A 21,425-nucleotide genomic window follows, 5' to 3' on the forward strand; every position below is an offset into this window, starting at 1 on the left:
GAATTAGCATGGGTTTTAAAAATAAAACCCAAACTCACTGAAGCTGCAATTTCCCATTCCCAGACAAGCCAAAAGCAGATGGGCTGAAGCAGACAATAGTCAGACTGAAGATGAGGAGCCTGAGTGGATGAGAGTGGAAGCCAGAGAGAACCAAAGAGGGAGTGCAGCTTGGAGAAATGATGCAGAGAAATCCTTGCAGCAACGTACACACCTTGGCATTGATATAAGGGTCAAAGGGGCCGTACTTTTTGAATTCTTTGATCTCAAGAGCATTCTATAAAAAGGAGAGGAAAAGAAAATGTGATGATAAAATGGATGAAAATATCAAAGCAATGCACAGCCCTGAGGGGGTCCAACATGAGAACAAAGTGGATCTGCCCTCTGGGAGCCTGAAAAGGGAAGTTAATGGGGAAGGCAGGCTTGAGGGCACAGCACTCATCACCCACTCTTATCCAAGCATCCAACCGGAACCACATTAACGGTTTTTAAATAGATCCATGTGGTACTACTACCTAGAGCCATTAGGTTCTTCCAGCTCCCGCGGAAGTCTTGCCCAGCCCCTGTCCCATCCAGCTGCCTGCAGATACTCAGAACACTGGGCTGGTGCCCCTATCAAGGGATACTCCAGGCGGGAGGTGGCAGTGAGCAGGACAAGCTAGCACACTCAGGTGGCCCAAAAATCCAAGCAGCTGTGTTTCAAGGCAAAAGTGAGCAAAGACAGGATTAGAAATGGTCGCCGAAAATTTCTTAAATGAGAAGGACTTTAATGGGTGACTAGTTGGTTCAACATGGAGGACTAGGAGTTAAAAGCAAACTTCCTGATAAATTTCCTCCAGTTAAGAGAAATTACAATCACTTTAGCTAGGAGGAGTAAAATTGCATTTAGATTCTAAAGCAACAATTCCAGAGATGATTTTCATTCTTAATGTTATGACACAAACATCTTCATGGATGATCTTAAATTTCTGGGGCTTACCTATCCAGAAAATACAGTTTGAGAGGTGAAAGGGAAGCTGATTACCAGCTATACACACGCAATCTCCAATTTGAGAGATTTGGGAGCATTGTTTTAATTTTCTCCAACCTCAGGGTGAAGCTGCCCTTCTCTGAGTCAGTCTTGGTCCTAACTGCTCACTGAGAGTATTTAGAGTCTGCTGATAGATGGGCTCATGAGAACGATTTCCTAATTTTGGAGGAATAACCCTGACCTAATCCTACAGGTAATTTAACACTTTCCTCTCAGTAAAGTCATTAGGAAAATAGTCCTGGGCTTACTGAGAAAGAGCAGCATCTCTCTCATTCAAGCAACTAAGGAAGGCACCTGCTTCAGTTCAGAGCAGAAAGGAAAACAGAGTGGCCTGTCACACAGGGAAAGCCTGTCTCCTCTCAAATGGATACATGATCTCAGCCTCAAACTACAGGAAACTGCATTTTATGAGAGGACTGTCTTGAACCTGCATAATGCAAGCGTAACTTTTCCAAAGGAATCAAGGTGAAAAAAGTGGAGGTATGGTCTCAGAGAACTTAAATCCATGGCCAGTTGAAGGTATTTTTGCTCAGCTGCTGCCTTTTTTTTTTTTTTTCCTAAGAATTATTTCTGCTTTATCAAAACAGGGTCACTCTTTAAGTTGACCTTAGGGGAGAGCATAAAAATGATTTTCATTCTGCTCCATCACCTCTGGCCTCTGAGCTTACTCAGATGTTTTTGTGAGCTCCTTTTTCAGTCCCGGGATGAGTTCTTCCACTTCTGCCAGCTGCGATGGAGGGAAAACAGCAGCAGGGTTGACGCAGCACTGACGTGCGCCACACCGGGAGGACCGCCGCTTACCGGCTAAGGCTGTACCGCCATGCCAGTGGCAAAAGCACTGCTTGTAATTAATTAAGCCTGCCGCTGTGAAATGGCCTCTAAATAATTTTATGGGATTTGCGTTATTTCCCATTTTGCACATGAGGTATGTAGATCTTTATGATAGCACTACTCCAAATCTGCACAATTCAGATGCATGTAAAATGCATCCTTGGGGTATGAGATCTCCCTGATGCCCTCAGAGGAGTAGTGCTGGGAGGAGGGGAACCATCTGTAGGGCCTGGAAGAGCTGGTACCCTGCAATCTGCGCTATGGAACTGAAACAGCGCCAGGGCTGCCACGGTCTGGCTATAGCTGAAGGGAAGAACGCTTCTCTTCCTTCCGACCTGTTCGTTGACTCTGGTGTGTGAGGGCCCTTGATGGATGAGCAACCGCACTATCTGGGCATCTCCTTTCCAGGCTGCCAAGTGCAGAGGGTAACAGCCTTTGGAATCAGCCACATTGGTCAACGCATCGTTCCTCAGAAGAACCTCAACCACATCCCTAGAAGGCAAAAATCAATCATGAGTTTGCAGAACTCAGAAGGCTTTCCTACTAACAGTTCTTCACATCTGGGCAGCTGAAGCCCTTTCAGATATTATCTCATTCGGCCCCCCTCTCTCTACCTGAGCTCATTGCCCAGTCTCTTCCTTTTATTCCATGAGCTACGTGCACAGCTGCTGATAGGTGGTTGAAACATCTTGAGCCAAATGACACTGACTCATCACCTTGCCATTCTCTCGGCTTTCTAGACAATCCATCTCTATTCCATTATTTTGAAAATGTCTGGTTCCCTTGTCTAAACCTTACAATGTTGCCTTGTTTGTGATGTTTAAACAGCATTTGGGGATAAAATTTACATGAAAGTAGTCATGCGAGACAAATATTGTTATTCACCACATTATTCAGAGCATTTAGTGATGTGGGAGCTAAAAGCAGACAGGCGGAGCGGAATTAAAGTTGCTGCAAACATAAGCCAGACACATATGGTATCATTTGATACATCCAGAAAGAAGGGCTTGGCTTTCTCCTTGGTGACACTACTAATTAAGCAGATACAAATGTATAATTATCCCCATGCACATGAGGTCAGAGAAAATCCCCACTGTAAATAAAAACAGCATCTGGAGATAAACTTGGCTAACAAGCTAAAGTCATAAAAGATTTACTTTAATTCAGGTCACCCCCCGCCCCACTTATGGGGGGGGTCTCCACAGAGTCCTTGTTAGCTTTGTCTAAGATGGCCATAGAAAAGACACAAGGATCATATTCAATATATTTCAGAGAAGTTTAATGTAGAAGGAAACAACCACCACCTCTTTCAGGCACATCAGAGTCCATCAGGCTGGGCCAAGCACTGTACAGGTGATACAGAATACCACCAGCGGCAGAAGGCCCTGCTCCTTGCTCAGCAAAATCCAAAATGGTTCTGTTAATCCCACCTCCTGAAAACTAAACTTCTACTCTTATCTCCTAGAGCATGATGCCTCAAGCTCTCCTTACCACGCTCTGTGCTGCTACACTCTGGGTGCCATTCTTCCACATCCTGGCAAATCCACTCACTGTACTCCCTGGCTCTGCCTGCCCCTGGGCTGGGCCATCACATTCTCTCTCACATGGAGGGCAGTGCCCTCTGGAAAAGGCTGCCAAACCATTTAAAGCTATGTCATCTTCTCTCCCACTCCCCCCCAAAGCACAGCTTCTCCAGAAAACTTTCCATGTAAATCCCACCCAGGAACTACTAACCAATACCTAAAGAGAATTAAATAGGTCATATAGGGGTTCCTGGGTGGCTCAGATGGTTAAACATCTGCCTTTGGCTCAGGTCATGATCCTAGGGTCCTGGGATCGAGCCCCGCATCAGGCTCCCTGCTCAGGTGGGAGCCTGCTTCCCCTCTCCCACACCCTCTGCTTGTGTTCCTGAGCTCGCTGTCGCTCTTTCTCTGTCAACCAAAGAAATAAAACCTTAAAAAAAAAAAAAAGGGCCAATGATGATGTATTTTTCCCCTGAAAAAAGGTTCTTGTTGTCTACCAGGCTAATTGTATGAGGAAGAGTGGCAAGCCAAAAGACTAAATAAATAAGTACTTTAAGAGAAGGGAAGTTTCTTATGACCACTCAATCTATCTTCAGGTTACAAAGGTGCTGGTTACCTAAGAGATTATCCAGCCCCTTTATATCTGGCTGCCCCAAACGGACCTTCACAAGAAGATCACTGCATGGCATTGTGCCATTTCAAAGAAGAAAAGGGCAAACAGAAGAAAAGGTAAAACTTTACCTTTGGTAGAAGGTTAATGGGCAGAGGAGTAGAGAAGGGTGCTTACATTATACCCTAACGAGAGACTTGGGAACTTTGGATGTACTGAATTTCCTTTGTTCCCTGTTCCTCAATGTTACTGCTTAGTAATTCTTTATGGAAATCAAAAAAGACGATCCAAAGGCCTGCGTTCTGGAGGGTAGGGCGGGAATACAGCACATGGATACTTACTTATGGCCATTCAAAGCAGCATGGTGCAGCGGTGTATACCCGGTGCTGTCAACACAGTTCACATTGGGCCCTCTCCAGATGCTATGGGGGGAAAGAAAAGAGAAGACTGAAGTCTCAAACCAAATTCAGAGCCAGCTAACTGCTTAGAAAAGAGTTCTCGGTGGTGATGAACCAAACTAGTTACATCCACATGACTCCTGAGAAAGGACAGCAGCTCTTTACTACTGAAATGCATAACTCCCACCATAGGCAGGCATTTGCTCAGCAGGGGGTCAGGTGTCCAGATAACGGTGTCAGCGTTTAAGAGCCTGCACTTCTGTACCCTTGTCATCTTTTAATTTTTTAAAATTGAATCCATTCTCTCTTCAGGCATATGTTTGAATTCTGCTCTATAATAAGCCAGTGAAGTATTACATTTTCTTTCATGTTTTTTTTTTTTTTTTTAGTAAGCTCTACCCCCAATGTGGGGTTCAAACCCACAACCCCAAGAGCAAGGGTTGCATGCTAACTGAGCCAGCCAGGTGCCCCAGGTACCCTTCTCATTTTTAACTACATTATTCACTCAATATGGGACACACACTAAACACTCTAAACGCTCCTGGGATTGTAGGAACACTTCACTGAAAGGTCATCAAAAATATCACTGAACCAACCACTCAGCCAGTCATAGGTACTGAACACCCACCTCTGGTGGTGGTCTGGTGACTGAAGACTTAAGAGAGACTTCAACACAGACCTACAGATAATCTGGATGATTTAACCAGCAAGAACCAAGACGAAAGACCCACATTACTAAAAGCACCAGGACACATGTGTTAAGATGTAAGAGACAATGAGGCTTTCCTTTCTGAATGTCTCATTGCTTGAAAAAAAAAAAGAAGAAGAAGAAGAAAGAAAGAAAGAAAGAAGAATAACAAGATCTAGAATTTGAGTGCTTTATTTGAATCAGAAATACTGTACTAGGAAGCGGAAGTATCATCTAACTTAATCCTCAAAGCTTTAATTCTTACTTCTGTTTCAGAACAGAAAGTTCTGTTATTACAGAACACTTATTACACTGGCCAGAGCTGCTCTGCTGCCGCTGTATGTTTTTTTGTTTGTTTGTTTTGGTTTTTTTTTTTGAGAAAGAGAGAGAATTTTAAGCAGACTCCACACTCAGCACACAGCCCAATGCAGAGCTTGATCTCATGACCCTGAGATCATGACCTGAGCTAAACTCAAGAGCTGGACCCTCAGCTGACTGAGCCACCCAGGCACCCCTTGGCCAGAGTTTCTAAAACAGTATTAAGTAGTAGAGGGCAATGCTGTTTTGTTCTTGCTTTTAATGAGAATGCCTCTACTGTTGGCAGTTGATGTGAGGTAAGTACTTTGTAACATGTAAAGGAAGGGTCTTATTTTTTTCCTTAAAAAAAAATATTAAAAATAGTTGTTACAGGGATGCCTGGATAGCTCAGTTGGTTAAGCGTCCACCTTCGGCTCAGGTCATGATCTTAACGTCCTGGAATTGAGCCCCACATCAGGCTCCTTGCTCAGATACAAGCCTGCTTCTCTCTCTGCCTGCTGCTTTGCTTGTGCTCTCTCTGACAAATAATAAAATAAAATCTTCAAAAAAAAAAAAAAATAGCTGTTGAAGGGCGCCTGGCTGTTTCAGTCAATGGAGCATGTGACTCTTGATCTCAGGGTTTTGAGAGTGAGCCCCACACTGGGTGCAGCGGTTACTTAAAAATAAAATCTAAAACAAAAACAATCACACACTACTCTTCACCAACCAGACTGACATAAATGAGTATAAGAAGTATTTATAAAGATGAGGAAAACAAGCACTCTTATATACCACTGGCATGGGTTTGATCTGGTGAATTCCTTTGGGAAGACAATTTGGCAGCATCCACCAAACCAAAAATAGGCATTCGTTTTGAGCCAGCATTTCCACTTCCTGGCAACTATTCAGCAGAGACACTCGTACGCATGCACAAAGATACATGCTTGTACAGGACTGCTTCACTGTGAGAGCAAAAACTAAACACTTCATGCCCATCAACAGGTGGGCACTTAAATACCAGGTATGCCCATACAATGAATTGCTACATAACCGTTAACAACAACAACCACAACAAAGGGAAGAAAACAAGGTGAACCTATGTGTCCTGACGTAGAAAGATTTCCCCCAAGACATACTGTGTTATGGATAAGTGAGAAGAAGTGGTCATTGTGTTGGGGCACCTGGGTGGCTCAGTGGGTTAAAGCCTGTGCCTTCGGCTCAGGTCATGATCCCAGGGTCCTGTGATCAAGCCCCACACTGGGTTCTCTGCTTAGCAGGGTGCCTGCTTCCTCCTCTCTCTCTGCCTGCCTCTTGGCCAACCTGTGGTCTCTGTCTGTCAAAGAAATAAATCTTTAAAAAAAAAAAAAAAAAAGAAGTGGTCATTGTGTGGCACGCAAATCAGGAGCCCTTGCTTTAGACCTGTGTACATACACGCCCATATGGTGGATGGTGATGGGCAGAGTGCTTGCTGACGTTGCCAGTGGTTACCTCTGGGAAAGGAAATGTGTGTTGGGGGATACTACAGATGGTGAGGAGGGACTCCCATGTTTCACTCAGTATTCCACCACATTGTTTAAAACACAATGAGGATGCATTCATATATTTTTATAATAATTTTTTAAAAGAAAGAGGGGAAGGGAGCACCTGGGTGGCTCAGTGGGTTAAAGCATCTGCCTTTGGCTCAGGACGCATCTCAGGGTCCTGGGATCAGCCCCGCACTGGGCTCTCTGCTCAGCAGGGAGCCTGCTTCCCTTCCTCTCTCTCTGCCTGCCTCTCTGTCTACTTGTGATCTCTGTCAAATGAATAAATAAAATCTTTTAAAAAAGAAAGAAAGAAAGAGGGGGAAAGAACCTGTGCACAGGGAAAAGAAAACCAAGAAAAACTTCAAACTGTTACTAATAAATGGTTGTATATGTGTGACCTGGGCCACTTTAATGAGCGGTCTACATTCAGTTTAAAATCTGAAGATAAATTTTAAGTGAAAGAAGATACGTATGCTCTGGTATCCAGGCTATTCATTCATTGTCAATTAAGCAGGCAGATGACAGAGTCAGAAGCCTTAGGTATATCCTGACATCCCCACCCTCCACTGAGGTGGGATTCCTACAGCACCCTCCAAACAAAGAGTGAAAAGCAATTATGTCTGTCACATGTGTACGATAACCTCATTTTCTAGATCAAAAACTTTATGCCTTTACCTGGTAATGATGAGAAGGACAGAAAGTGAAACGGGTCTGGAAAAACTAGGAGGTAGTTTTCACACTCATTTTCAAACTGACCCACCAGACAAAACATCGTCATTCTATCAAAAAAGGGGTGACACTAAGAATCAAAAAACAAATTCTTGGCCCCAAAGCAGTGGCAGATCCCAAATTCCCATTTATAGAGCTCTTGGCACTTGGCTGAACAAGGACCTTACGATCTAACTGGGATGACAAGGGGAGGTAAAGATGCAGTGGTACAGCGCTGGAATAACAATCCAACAGCAAGATGACGAGAAGACGCCAACAGGAGCTGGGAAAAAGAAAGTACCAGGACTGGGTCAGGCAGTCAGGGGCACAGGTCTGTCAGCCCTGAGGACTCCATTAGGAATCTGCTAGCTCCTCAGTGATCTCAAGCCAGGTCCCAAAGTAACCTGAAAACTAAGACTTAAACCGCCTTCACTTTTTAAACAAAACAAAACAAAAAAGGCAAGACTGAGCAAGCCTTCTTTCACCCTCTAACTTTTACCTCCACTTGGATATTCTTACCAACGCTAAAACTCCCTCAAAACAATTTGAAAGGATGAGGAAGAAAGACAAGGCCTTCCTTGCATAAAGTTGCAACATTTCCACCCAGTAAGGTCTACGCCCCCACCCCCTGCTTTTTCTTTAACTAGCATTTCCTCTGAATGCCCATCTAGAAATATGGAGGAATGGGGAATAATTAAATAACACCTAAAGAACTGAATCTCCCTGCTTAGAATTTTTGCTTCACACAGGATGGTAGTCATATCCCCCTCCACCCAAGTTTCTTCCTTTTTGGCAGCCCAAGAAAAGAGCTATTGACAATCAGAGTCTTCCTCTCCATCACAGCTGTCCTAATAGGTTTTTCTAAGACAGTAAATGCCCAAGAGCTGCTCACCAAAAAACAAAAGCAAAACACAAAGCACTGAGAAAACCAGAGGGAAGGAAAACAGCCCAGGAGATTCTTCGACCAAGTCTAACCTACAGAGATTGTACAGACATGCAACTGCTGCCCTTGATTCATAGAACAAACCCTCACCCCACCCTTGCCAGGTCTCAGAGGGGTTCCAGTGACCCCACGGGAAGCTACTACAGGTCCCAGGTTAAGAGCTGAGGCGCTCATCAGCTGCCTCGGCCACTTGTCAGTTGAAGGACAAGTGACTTAGTCCTTCAAATCTTCCTCTGCATCTGCAAATTTTACTGTGATAGGGTCCCCAGGGCTTCAGTGGCTCAACGAGATGAAGTATTAGGGTTGGGAAGCCTAAGACGTGTCACAGCAACCCAACCGCACGGACATGGTGCTGAGCACAAGAAGCCGTGCCGTCTGGGACTCAGAAGCACCTACGTTTGGAGAAGGCATCTAAAGACACCAGAGGGCAAGGAGAACAGGGCTGATGAGAACCTGTGGCTGTTGAGTCCCACCTCAAGGGCCTCTCTCCATCCATTTACAAAATGACTACACCCTGATCCACGGCAGGCGGCAGGCTGGATCTGGAGGCAGTGATGAAGATCAGGCCAGCCATACAGACACAGCCCACTCTGTACAGTGGGACAGGTGCTGAGCAAGGGCCTGCTCGGAAGGCTGCCTGTGTGTGTAGTCAATAGATAGGTCAAGGGTGCCCTCTATGTGCCAGGCACTGTTCCAGGGCCTGGGAATGCAAATGGAAAAAGACAAAGTCTCCGCCTTTGTGGATCTTGAATCTGGAGGCGGGGGTGGGGGGGGGGGTGGGAGCAAATAAACAAATAAATAGAAATACGGTAGCAGGCGATGGTCAATGCCATAAAGAAACAAAGCAAACAGATCAAGCAGAATAAGAGAGTAAAATGTAATGGGGCGACACTTGAAATAAGGTCCTCGGGAGAGACCTCTCTAAAAGGGCGACCCTGGAAAAGAGATGTGAACGAAGTGAAGGAAGGAGCAGTGTGGGTGTCTGGGGAGGATGGATAGAGAGAACATCAGATGACAGCGGCCAGAGTAGGAGCAGGCCTGGCGTGAGGCTGGAGAGTGAGGAGAAGCAGGGCGCTCTGCCTGCAGGGAGCAGGCTTATGGAGGCCCCCCAGAGGAGGTTCAAGCCATAGGTTGGGCTTTGGGGAAAGATACGAAGTCCATACTGAAGGAGAGTGGGGGCACCTGCCAAGCAAGAGGAAGGGGCATAGATTCTCAAGTTCAAACCATGATGATCAACACTAAATCTCTAAAAGGGAACCAGGGTTCCTGATACCTGAATTTTGCTGTCCAATGAGAACACCCATATTTAAATCTACATATCACCCTTCAGACCTAGCAAAACTCAGGCAAAAACCTGAGGTAAAATTGCTGAAGTCTCTGTGAAACCAAAGAAGAACAGCAGAAAACACATGGGAGACACCTACTCTAGACACAGAAAGAAGCCCATGTTCAAATATGCGCTGGGGCGTGACATCTTTCCTGACTGCACGGGCTGATACTAATCTCACCCATCTCAGATTTTCCAGATCATCGATGACACCGTCACCATAATTGATCATATCTGACAAATTATGATAAATTTATCATACCTGACCAAATTTATATTTGACCAATTTATCATATTTGACCTTGAACCACTGTGAATTTTTTATGCCGCTCATCCATACCATATACTTTAAGCTCTTTAGGGAAATCCTCATGTTTCCAAGAGCCCAGCACTATGCAGGGAATTGGCTTAGGGCCATCAGTATGCAACTTCTAACAATGGGTTTTTTGTGTTTTTTTTAATGTATTTATTTGACAGAGAAAGAGATTACAAGTAGGCAGAGGCAGAGAGGCAGGCAGAGAGAAAGAGGGGGAAGCAGGCTCCCCGCTGAGCAGAGAGCCCGATGCGGGGCTCGATCCCAGGACCCTGAGATCATGACCTGAGCCTAAGGCAGAGGCTTTAACCCACTGAGCCACCCAGGTGCCCCCTAACAATGGGTTTTTACCAACCTGCTACCTAAATGTGGTATGGTCTCTATGATTTGCTACACCTGTGGCCATTAAAAATGGCAACGATCTCTTGATGGGGCATAGACCAATATTGCATTTGAGATGTCTGCCCATAAAACACAGAGACAGAAGCACCCTAAGGTAGAACTGAAGTGCCCAGTCATTTTCATCTGTGACCACTCTACGGAATCCGATTTCAGGACCCAATGATACCCTAAAGCAGCTCTCTGCTAGCAGTCCCTGTGCGTCACGTGGTTGCCCAGCTACTTAACTGTTTACTTTATACAGACAAGTAATGGCATCTCAACGGGCCGGCAGAGGGCCCAATCCAGTTCAACTCAGTAAATGTTTATGCCCTATCTTCCATATGCCAGGGTGCTACCCAGTCTCCACGCTTGAGTGGGGAAGTCAGACAAGTAAACAAATGACAATACCGAACAGTGTGTGACATTCTGGAAAAGAAAGTATGCAAAGTGTAGCTTATACAGAAATGGAAATATTGGAGGCTTTGCAGAAAGGGAGATACTGGGGCAGAACCTTAAAGCTCAGAAGGAATCCACCAGATCAAAGAAACAAAGAGGAAACACCTAAATTCAAGGTGTCCCAAAGAACTGGGGCACATGCAAGTTAACTGTGAGTGGCTGGGGCACACAAGTGAAAGGACGGTGGATGTAAGCAAGGAGAGGAAGGCAGAGTCCTGGAAATTACTGAAGTTCTGAGTGGGGAATAATCAGATGTATATTTTGGAGAAATCCTTCTGTTGACAGCTGGGAGATGGGAGCCTAGATGGCTACTTGGTTATTCCCCATGCTATTGTGACGGCCTGATATATTTTAGAATTTGAAAAAAAAATCATTCTGCTAAGCAGTTGTGTAGACAATGGAGAGGAAAAAGAGTGTGACTAGATCCAAGGAGCTCAGCTGGAAGTCAACAATTCAGGCATGAAGTGAGAACCTGAATGAAGGCAGTCGTGAGGAGGAAAGAAGAAAAAGGATAGAATCAACGGAAAAGGCAGGATCTGGTGACTAAATGAGGGGGGGGGCATAAGGTGGGTGAGAAGTGAAAAACTCAGTAGACAGAGAGTAAATTCTGGAAGAAAACTGGGGTTGCCCTGCTTAGTGATGGCGATGCTGTGGGGTGGGGGTGGGGGAATAGGGAAGGGAAAGAAAGTTTTGTGTTGGATTAGACAGCGCTGAAATGAATTTGGACTCCCACGTGTAGATGTCCAGTCAGCAGGTGCATATGAGGGTCCAGAATGCCCTATGTTGGTTACATAGTTTAAAATGATAATGTTCAAGTGTTTACATGCATGCATGTTCCCCATACTTGACCTCTACCACCATATTATATAGTAGGAAAGTACATAGTGTTGTCTCCGTCTTATCAGTAAGAAAACTGGAGTTTGACTGACTTGCTAATCATCATACAGCTAATTCATGTGGCACTAAAACAAAATTCCATGTCTGACAGCTAGTACATGTTTTTTCCTAGTTTTTCCAGGATCTTGAACTTGACTGTTGAGAGAAAACAATTTGGAGCTCTGTGGGTCTCCCCCTGCATTGATTCTCAGGAGATCAAAGACTCTCAGAGCACTAAGTCAGGAAAGGGCCTTCTCTAGCACTGGGTCTACGAAGAGAGCGCAGTGGCAAGACACAGGAGGGGTAAGAGAGATTCAGTGCAGCTCTCCAACCAGTTTCATGAAATCACTACCGTCTAAAGAGTCTGTCTCATCAGCCTTTTTCTGCCAAAGGCCTTTGCTGTTTTCCTCTTTGAGTTATCCCTGCAAAGGCAGATTTCTTTCTGAACCTCAGGAGGGGCTGGCAGTTTTCCAACACAATGAAACATTATCCAAAGCCAGTTGTATTTTAAAAAGAATTCATCTTACTCAAACAAATTTGACACATCCTTACTAAAATGCCTTCTACATACTTAACTGTTGAGGTTTAAAAGAAGAGATAACAAGTCCCCATTGTCAAAGAAGCTTATGATCTTTGGAAAAAGACAAAACTTACCAACATGAAATAATTAGATACAAAACCTCCAAAACAGTGCAACTGCCTCTAAAATCTAGTTAACTGGGGAAAAGTGTACATGTATTTTATTTCTGCTAAGCCCGGAACCCCATTAAAATGCAAGTGGAAACAAACAAGCAATAGGAGAAAGAGAACAGTGAACATAAAAAGTCAACATTTTTTGGAAAATGGAAAGTAGAGAAGTTAGCAGAACTGAGAAAGTGAATCCTTGTGGCCATACCAAGGGATGCCTTTTTGACCTTCACACATACAAACCCTGGGAAGCCTCTACATACACACACATACGTACCCTGAGGAGGCTCAGGGATTAGAGGTAGCAGGTGGTACATGAGGCCAGGGATAAGGAAGGGCTGAAAACAAGAACTTGATACAAATTCTGTTTATAAGGAGGCATCAGACCACTAAATCTCTGGTCCCATCTAGGGCAGCCCATAGACAATGACTCCCCATGTCCAGGCAGGAGAAGGTAGATCTATTCAGTGAAGAAACTGAATTAGATGGGCTCCAGTCTTGGAGACATCAGGAACAGCAGAAAGCAGAGAGGCCCTGTACTGAAAACAGAAGCCCTAAAAGATCCTGAAGGACATGATCTCAGCTCTGCTCCCAGAATGCTGGCGGCCCCACCCCCACCCCCAAACAGAAGGCTGGACCAAACACTCCACAGAACAATTCAACAGATTTTGACTTTGGGGGACTCCCCATTAAAGCAGGTGGGTTCCGGCCCAATCACCCTATATGATATAAAAGCCATCCCTGGCAAGTTCTTCCCACTTCTACCCAGACCATGCAACTGGCTCTTTAGTGACCCGCTCTTAAATGAAAATGACAAACAAAGAGGACCATACATTCGAGGAAGGTGTTCAGCATGAAATGACAGAGCACAATACAGAAAAAAAGGGACTCAGAGGAACAGAAACAGAGAACCAAAAAAATCTCAACCCAAAACAACAAAATCTCAACAGCAACAACAACAAACCATTATCACACAAAAACAGGATTAGAAAGAACTGCAGTAATCAGTGCAAAGTTTTAGAAATTAAAAAATGATAGTAGGGATAAAAACACAATCAAAGAGCTAGAAGATAAATCTGAGTAAATCTCGCAGAAAGTGTAACCAAAGAAAAGGATGAGAAATACAGGAGAAAAGATAAGCAGATTAGAAGACCAAGAGTTCCAGAGAAAAGAGAAAAAGCAGAGAGGAGAATATTATCAAAGAAACAACTTGAGAGATTTCCCTAGAACTGAAGGATATGAATTCCCAGTTGAAAGAGTCCATCTTATGCTCAGTACAGTGAATAATTTTTAAAAAGACCCATCTTTGGGCCTCAAGGCACACTGTGAAATTTCAGAATACATTTCAGAAGTCACGGGATAAAGAGAACACATTTCCAGGGAGAAAAAAGTTCACACACAAAGGATCGAGTGGCATTAGAATTTTCAATAGCAGCTCTGGAAGCTTTAAGACAAAAGAGCGATGCTTTCAAAATTCAGAGGTAAAGTGATTTCCAACCTAGAATTCTATAGCAGAAAAATTATCAGTCAAGTGTGAAAAGAGAATAAAGATATTTTTAGACATGCGGGGTCTCAAATTTTACCTCCCACACACCCTTTTATCAGGAAGCGAATGGAGGATATGCTCTACCAAATAAATGAGCAAACCAAGAAAGAGGAAGACGGGCATCCAGGAAACAGGGCCAAAAAAAAGGCAAAGGGGAGCAGCCATGCAGCAAGCCTGAAGCATGGCTGGAGGCCGGAGGGCTCCAGGGGCCTGCCTGCGGGAGAAAATGAAACTGACAAGATCAACAGATGTGTCGGCCTGGGATGTAGAGAATGGGATGTGGAGAATAACATTTAAGGACTTCAAAACTATGGTTGTAGTTTGGGAATCAAGAGTGAGCAGGGCATTGGAAGCTCAGAAAACCAATGAGAGAGGCAGTTCATGTATTGTATGGGAAAAAAAGATCAGATTGTAGTATACTAATTGGGTTAGCAGGTGGATAGTACTAACAGCCTTAGTAATATAAACAGCGGATGCTGGCAGAACTAAACATTGTGAACCATCTCAAGGACGGAGAGGCCGTGGACTGAGAGAGTACAAAAAAGTTAAAAGCTCTTCATAACAAAGACTGATAGAGGATGCCTAAAACTTAAAAACCAAGAAACAGCAGCATAAGCGTACTAATCCAAAATATGGAGGAAAGAGGTACAGAGAGCTGAGAGCTGGAAACAGCTGCTTTCCTGGAAAGGAACGCTGGGGTGCATCCATGGCCTTCCAGTAAGAACATCAGAAATGATTCTGCCACTACGTGACAGGTTGGATGAGCCCCTGCCAATGCGGCCATGTGTTTTTGTGCTTCGAGCATGATGAGAGACAGCAACTCTGAAGGGTTTGGTTTTTTCCCTTGTGAGAGAAAAACACGAGCAGAAAGGCAATACGCCCTTTTAATTTCACAGCTGATGCGACTCACACGATCAACTTGGAAGGATGGTCTCCTCGGTCCACAAAGCCAGCAGAGTGCTCCCCTGCCTTCTGTCAAGGACAAAGGTGCTGGGAATAGACACACTGTTTAAATCCCATCCTGCTCTCTACAGCATTCTCCTCTGGGCCCTTCTGCTTCTAATCGGTAACTGGTATGGACACACCCAACGCCACACAAATGTAGGGGCTGCAAGTTGCTGGAGAGCAGGGAGACTGTGAGCCCTCAGACAGTCACCCTACGAAAGACTATTTTCAGTCACTGCTACCTTAGGTGGCCTCCCTGCCCAGTGCCTACATCGGGGTGGGGGAATCTGAGCAGCAGCATGAGGGGGTGCATGGTGAGACTGCTATTTCATATGGACATGGACGTGACAATGTGGGAGGCACGCTGCCCTGCAGCAAACACCACTACAGGAGTTCTCTGCTGTTCCTACAAGGTATTCATGAGGACCAATGTATAAATCAAATTTCTACAAGTCCTATTTCCCCCATGGTTTCCATGATTACTTGTGGGGGGGGGGGGGCTTATCTTCTATTTGAGTCAATTTACCTTGACACAGCTTCTTAACCCTGTTTCTGTTCCATGTCCGCAAAAAAGGTACCACTGAACTGCATGACAATGACCTCCAGAATTCAAAATTCTGATTCTCACTGGTGAATCCAGCAATGCATTCAGTCACCGAGCAAAACAGCTGTCAGTCTGTATGCTCCATGACAGCAGGGACAGGGCCCGTCTTGTGCCACCTTCCCCAGCAGCAACTACATAGTACCTGGAGCCCAGAGGGAAGAAAGGAGAATGCTGCTGTGCTAGTCTAGGCACCCTGCAATAAAAAAGACCAAGTCCCTGCTCAAAAGAACTTGAATGACACAGAAACAATTATAAAGCGAAGTGACGGTGTTCTAAAAGAACTGTGCCAATGCTAAGGAACACAGAGGAAGGATGGGATGAAAGGCATTCATTCCATTAGCAAGACAAAGGACTTTGCAGAAGGTAGGGAGCATGTGTGATCTTGGAAAAGCAGACACTTTGTGGTTTTCTGCCTTCTTCACTCAAGGTCTCCTGTCCTGGAAGACCGGACTCCTTCCTGCCTCTTCCTCAATGCCCCCCATTCCAACTTACCTCTTCAATTCCTATCTGACATGAGCAAAAAGCTCTCCTCCTCAGGGAACTCCTTCCTTTCCTTCCCTGGCCAGACACGGCTGGCTCTTCAGGAGCTGCTTTTACTCTGCCCTCATTACAATTTGGTTTAGTGTTCTCTGTCACAATTTGATGGTCTTTCTCACCAGAACACAAACAACCACATTTGCCCCTGGATGCTCACTGCCAAGAGAGCGCTGTACCTGACACACGCAGATGGCTCAGAGAGGAAGAGAAATGGATGCCTCACAGCACGAGGGGGCGTGGAGCTTCTCAAAGAGAGGTATGGCAGTTTTTAGATTACAGGAACTGGAAGAACTCAAATATCCTCTGTCAAGTTATTTCTTAGGTCAAAAGTACCGCACAAATTTTACTAAATATACGTGCAGACTCATTCCACCCTAAGATAACATGTTACCTCGGAAGAAAAAGCACTGTTTCTTCTCTTTAGTGAGTGTGTGTGTGCACGTGCGTGTGTCTGAAGAAGAGCTTATAAGAATCATCTGCTCCCCTGCGTGTCAAAGTCCAGAGGCTTCACTGGGCTGACGTAGGAAGGCAAGGTGCCTTTAGGTCAGTCATGTCTGGGGACAAAGATGCCTTTGCCTTTGGGAAACCATAAATCTTAGCTTATATCTGTTGTCCCAGAATAATTATTAACAGCATCCTGGCCTGGACAAAAAATTATATGGTCACTTTACTCCATCCAGACTTTGAGACGCATTTCTTGGAAATTTTGACTCTAAAAGAAAATTTTGACTCTAAAAGAAACAACAGCTAACATTAAATGTTTGCCAGGACCCAAGTATACTTTAATGAAGTGGATTAAATAACATACTATATACTTCTCATCAGAACCCTACAAGAGAACCCTGGGAAATGGGCAAGTAGAGAGGTGAATAAGTTACCCAAGGGTATAAGGCTGGAATGGGTGACCCTGGGTTTAACTCCGAAATCTTAACCACGGTGCTATATGCAACTTCTTGAAACACCACTCTCTCCCCATTGTTTTTCTCACTCCTGAATAAGATGACTCCCCCCATAACTCATATTCTCTCATCTCCACCCTGCTTCACATCCCTCACTCCTCATTCAGGCTGTCTTGCTCTTTTTCTTTCTCGCCAGGGTCGTAGGAAACCAATAAAGAGAGCTGTGTTGTAGGTAAGAAATGGGTCCCAGAGGGAAATGAGTAGAGGAAGTTAAATGAAAGCCTCCCATTAACATTTCCAGAAATCCAATTAGTGACAAACTTCATTACTTAAGGTAACTATCGAAAGTATCAACATTATAATGGAAGATACAAACTGACTGAATTAATTTAATCTTAAGGTATTCAAGATGACTATTTTGTTGTTTTAAAGAAATTAAAATGACAGAAATTTTCAATATAGAAGTTAGTAATACATGCAAAAGGGATGAACGCCTCAAATGAAACTTATTAGCAGATTCCAGGTCCCATCTACACCACATATATTTCCTAAATGCCCCAAGCACCACAAACAAAAACGGTATTATGAATGTAGCTCACATCGAAGCTGAACGTCGAAGGTTTTTTCCCCCCACACATAAAACTGACCCATATATGTAAAGCCTCGACTTGACACATCCTAGCTGCAGAATCTTTAGTAAATCACCTAATCTCTATGTCAAATGGAGATGTCACTTGCCCTACCCCTAACCTGAGAGGGTTATTTTATGGAATAAATGGGAGAATGTATGTGAAAAAACCTTTATACTGGAAATCTAAAATATAAGGGTTTGGCATCAGTATCTCAAGTGAGGCAAGGCATTCTCAAGATTGAGAACAGTCAGTATATACGTGCTGACATGAGAAAACACGCAAGATGTATGAAGTGAGAAATGCACCTGCATAGCAGTATGTAGAGTATGATCTCATTTCATGGTGTATTTTTCTAAGCTCTGCTCATACATGTTAGGCTACATACCAAACCGTTAAGATCAATGAGTTCTGGGGCGGTGAGGCATGCATTACTTTTGTAATAAAACACACACACACACACACACGCACTAATTGACAAAGATTCTCTCCTTGACCAAACTTTACTCAGGTGCCTCTGAGGACTCTTTTCAACTATGCCTTGACTTTGGTCCCCATCCAGTCTTTGGACGGCTCAGCCAAGTTTTAACAAGAATCCTGTTAAGTAAGTTTAAAAAGAACCCCCCCCCCCCCATCTCACCCCATCTGATAAAGTTCTTCATCCCCCACCTCTGCTGTCTAAGTCCTTGGCCTGCCTTTAGCAAGAATCCTGTTAGGTCAGTTTAGCAAGGATGCCCCTACCCTGCTGTCTTCTCTTAGTAATTTTCATCCCCTGACCCTTCACCCTGCTCCTTGGCTATAAATCCCAACTTGTCCTTATTGTATTCAGAGGGGAGCATCATCTCTCTCCCTGTGCAGTGGTCTTAAATAAAGTCGTCTTTACTGTTTTAACAACAGTCAGAACAATTTTTACCAACATACACAAACACATCTTTTTTTTTTTTTTTTTTTAAGTGAAGCCAGATCTATTCCAGGGACATGGGCTTCCATTTATGAGATTCTTAAGAGTTCTTTTAAGGAGTATGGAGAAAATTTATCTCCGGAATTGGCCTCCTTTTTAAAAAACCTCTTGTGGTCTTCGATTTTTTTTCCAGTCTCTGGAGGATGAAAATCAATTATTCCCATTTGCTTCTGAACGGAGCTCTTCAATTACAGAGGTGAAGAACAAGCTTGCCCCAATGAGGGCAGTACCGGTCCCCAGGGGAGGGGACCAAATGGGTCAGTGATGTCAAAGGCTAGTGGATTTTAGAAGATGGTATAGGAATTGCCCATGGTTATGTACCACTGGTATAAGTGATGGTGAGGTTAGGGCAGGTGAGTGAGTCAGCTGGCGGTTACTGAATCCCAGATATTCCACATCCTAAAACAGTTCACAAATTTGTCCCTTTCTCCCCATTTCCTTATTCCTGAAATAACCTCCAAAATGATCTCGACTACCTGAGGTCTCCCCTCCATCAATAAAAACCAAAAAAACGCTTTCTACGATGTTGTCACTACTAACTCTCTAAAATACATACACAATCAGGTATTCTCCCTAAGAGCTCTTGATAGCTCTCTCTTGCCTCTAGAGGCTTCCTAGCCAACCATGCAGTAAGGATCTTCCCATGCTATCCCCAGTTACCCTTCTGGCTCCACCCCTCCACACTCCCGTGCACACCCTGGGCGCCCGCTATCTGCCACCTGTCTTTGTGCTTGCTATTCTCTCTGAGTCATCCTATTTTAATCTCTGCAAAATCTCAAACATCTGTCAAAGCCCCAGCGAAATGTCATCCCACTTTTCAGGCTGAATTAACTATCCATGGCATAGTCCTCTATTTAAAACATTACAATTACTCTGTTTTCTTTATTTGCTTACACCAAGCCTGTTTCTTTCACTAGAATATGATGAAGGGGATAGGAGCCTTGTTTTGTTCCTCTCTCAATCACTGGTGTGCAAACCCATCTTGCCTCAAACTTTTACTTAGAGATAGGAAAACTGAGCCACACTGAGGGTAAGAAAAGGCCAAATGAGACTGAACTGGAAGCCTTCTGTCTTCCTGTGAAATGTTCTTTTACTACACCGCCTGACAGGATAAACCTTCCTGTCTTCCTCATATGACATTTGTCCTCAGATCTCTCCTTCCATCACCTTCCCTGCCCCTCTCCCCTTACTCTTCTCTTCATGAGGTGACCTACGAAAAGGATGGAAGCCAATTCAGTCCAGCCCAGATAAATACCCTCATTTTAAGGCTCAGAGTCATCCTGCTTATGGGTAAATCCCAGTGTGAGGAACACTCTGGTACTGTGGGGTCAGGTGAAAAGAAAGGAGGTGAGGGGCGCCTGGGTGGCTCAGTGGGTTAAGCCTCTGCCTTCGGCTCGGGTCATGATCTCAGGGTCCTGGGATCGAGCCCCACATCGGGTTCTCCGCTCAGTGGGGAGCCTGCTTCCCTGCCTCTCTCTCTGCTTGCCTCTCTGCCTGCTTGTGATTTCTCTCTGTCAAATAAATAAATAAAATCTTTAAAAAAAAAAAAAGAAAGGAGGTGAGGTGAAGTCCATGAAGTTTGCAGAGGAAGCCAGAGCATTCTAAAGAGGCTGATGCACAGCAAGTGATCTCCTGGCTGAGGCTAACCGTGGGCCTCCCAGCATCTCGTCCATGGCCAAGACTTCTTATTCAAGTGCCACCATTTACCCTGAACCAAGGAGAGTCAGGATACAAGTAACCACCCCCTTCTTAGAATCATTTTACTAGTAACCTTCTCTCTGCTTTTGTTCTATGTAAACAAGATAACTGCCCCAAGCAGATGGTTTCCCTTCTAAAAATTATGTTCTGTTCTTAAAGAAAACAGGGCAACTATTTCTGAAAAATACATACTTACAGGTTATACAGACCAAATTTTGCTGTGTTGTGCTTTTCTGTTTAAACTAATTTTTAAAGTCATTTCTCCATAATTTGGTGAGCACTATAGCCACCTAGTTGCAACTTCCATTAGTGGAAACAGCTGAACAAGGCGCATTACTTTGGAAAATTAAAAACAAAACAACAACAACAAAACTTTTGGCTTTAACTAAGTCCAGATTTTCTCACTTTTCTGTCTCTGCACTATGTTTCAATCTATTTTAATCCCTGAGCCTGTCTCAGGAACTCCACGGAGATCTGTATTTAATCAGCCTCCCAAATCTGTGCTATTTGCCCAAGTCCTTTCCTAGCTTTCCACAAAGCACCTCCCACCCTGTCCTTGGAGTCTGGCCAAAAATCAGCACTCGCTGTGGATGACTAAGAACCTTGGCAAAACACCTGACTGAAAAAGCAAGGCCATGCTGCCGTGTGGTATCTACCAAATAAGAATCATCAGGCTCTCTGCTCAGCAGGGAGCCTGCTTCCTCCCCTGTCTCTGCTGGCTCTCTGACTACTTGGGATCTCTGTCTATCAAATAAATAAATAAAATCTTTAAAAAAAAAGTCAATTGTATTCCCAGATACCAGTAATGAACTACTGAAATTTGACATTAAAAAATGTAACACCATTTACATTAATTAGCAACCCAAAATGAAATACTTTAGTATGAAACTAACAAAATATGAATAAGATCTATATGAAGAAAACTACAAGACTCTGATAAAAGATATCAGACCTCTAAATAGAGAGGCATTCCATGCTCATGAATAGGAAGATTCCATATCATTAAGATCAATTCTTA

The 21,425-nt window shown here is 44.1% G+C and overlaps 1 protein-coding gene across 11 annotated transcripts in view; it reads right to left on the bottom strand.

Moving 5' to 3' along the window:
• The window catches only part of ANKS1A (ankyrin repeat and sterile alpha motif domain containing 1A), a 176,778-nt gene that overhangs the window by 103,731 nt on the left and 51,622 nt on the right, over positions 1–21,425 (bottom strand). For 7 of the 11 annotated variants that reach the window (XM_046005729.1, XM_046005723.1, XM_046005731.1 and 4 more), the window contains exons 2-4: positions 4,333–4,413; positions 2,194–2,350; positions 212–274 (exon numbers count right to left, since the gene is read on the bottom strand). The exons of 1 other annotated variant lie outside the window; for it this stretch is intronic. In XM_046005729.1, coding sequence (XP_045861685.1) covers positions 212–274; positions 2,194–2,350; positions 4,333–4,413 — 301 coding nt within the window. The remainder of the gene's footprint in view (positions 1–211; positions 275–2,193; positions 2,351–4,332; positions 4,414–21,425) is intronic. 3 more of the 11 variants (XM_046005732.1, XM_046005725.1, XM_046005727.1) reach the window with 1 other exon arrangement.

The sequence above is a fragment of the Meles meles genome, chromosome 5, assembly GCF_922984935.1.
Source record: "Meles meles chromosome 5, mMelMel3.1 paternal haplotype, whole genome shotgun sequence".
Lineage (NCBI taxonomy): Eukaryota > Metazoa > Chordata > Mammalia > Carnivora > Mustelidae > Meles > Meles meles.